This window comes from Rhagoletis zephyria, unplaced genomic scaffold (genome assembly GCF_001687245.7).
Source record: "Rhagoletis zephyria isolate East Lansing unplaced genomic scaffold, Rhagoletis_zephyria_1.1 Rzeph_scaffold_74311, whole genome shotgun sequence".
In the NCBI taxonomy this organism is placed as follows: domain Eukaryota; kingdom Metazoa; phylum Arthropoda; class Insecta; order Diptera; family Tephritidae; genus Rhagoletis; species Rhagoletis zephyria.
Window position 1 is genome coordinate 1 of NW_016231360.1, and position 1,228 is coordinate 1,228.

The 1,228-nt window shown below is 38.5% G+C and overlaps 1 protein-coding gene across 1 annotated transcript; it reads right to left on the reverse strand.

Annotated features, from left to right (window-relative positions):
• Window positions 1-3: 3 nt before the first annotated feature.
• On the reverse strand, window positions 4-763 carry LOC108357315 (uncharacterized; the record flags this gene model as incomplete). The annotated part of the gene is made up of 3 exons (XM_017608404.1): window positions 599-763; window positions 455-532; window positions 4-384 (listed from the first exon to the last, which is right to left on the reverse strand). Coding segments are annotated over exons 1-3 (465 nt in total), but the record flags the coding sequence as incomplete, so codon positions are not given.
• Between the last annotated feature and the right edge of the window lie 465 nt (window positions 764-1,228).

Here is a 1,228-nt window from a genome sequence, read left to right on the forward strand (position 1 = left end):
CGTGTTTAGCAATTTAATTTTTAATGCGTTTAATATCTGATGTTTTAAATGCTCATCGGCGTTAGTGCAAGCGACTGTCTGCCGTCGCTGCTGTATTGCTGCAGGCGTTGTAGGCGCATCAAGGCATTTGCTATTAATCTCGTCTTGACCAGATGGCAAACACGTTTGCAAATTATCGGCTACTATCTGCGTAGTTTCATTTATTGGATAACTTGAATTGCGCCTATAGGGTGCGCGCGAAGAATTATCCTTGAGTGGTGCTATCGAACTCCGCCGTATTGTGGTACGTGTTGTCTGCGTAACGGTTTGTATTGATTTCAAATCTCCATTTGCCTTATTGGAGGTTGTATGCTGCACCTCAGTTTCATCGTGTAACGAAGCCAGCTGAGGGCACAGGTAAATACAAACTAAGGTGGCTATTGGCGACAATAGTTGTAGGATAAACACTACTTACCGTTGTTGTTGTTTTAGAACTTGTACTGGCTTCCTGACCCTGCTGTGCCTTGTACTTCAAATACTGCGAACGTAAGATCTGTACGAAGAAATATAAAAAAATGGTTGCTTGGATTTAATATTACACATATATGCTGATACTTACACGCATTATATTATTATTTTCGAATAGCCGCAGATTGTATAATTCATAAAATAATTAAGCAAGTTTATCTATTCGTGCTAAAATACACCTATCTCCATATGAAACACCCAAATATTTTTATTGAATGGAACACAATTGTGCGTGTAACGGTTTCCTTGAATTACAAAGAACGTTTACGTTCTCTGGCATGGTTCTCTGGTAATAAACCAGTGCTCCCTATTATCTATTTAATTAATTGCGTATACTTACACTGGCTCTCAAACCGCAAAAGAAACTGCTGTGTCGGGGCCAGCGTTGCCAGGCTGACCTTTTTAACGTCATTTGGACGTTACAAGCTTTGTTTTTTGCAGCAGCTTCTTCAAAAGATATTTTTTCTTTGGGCACAGATGACTTAAATATGATGCAAAGCACTTGAGGTTAAAAGCCTTATTGCAATGTTTGCAAAGTCAAATTAAAAGCCAAATCAGGAAGATCTGATCTATTGCAACACGCATGCTCGCAAAAGTACCAAAAAAACTGTATCAGCATAGAAAGTCAGAAAAAGTAGGCGACTTTTTTAAGGCTTCATTACAAATGTAATAAACGCAAAAAAGGCTGAAATATTGATATGTTCCTTCTTAGCAGAACGTA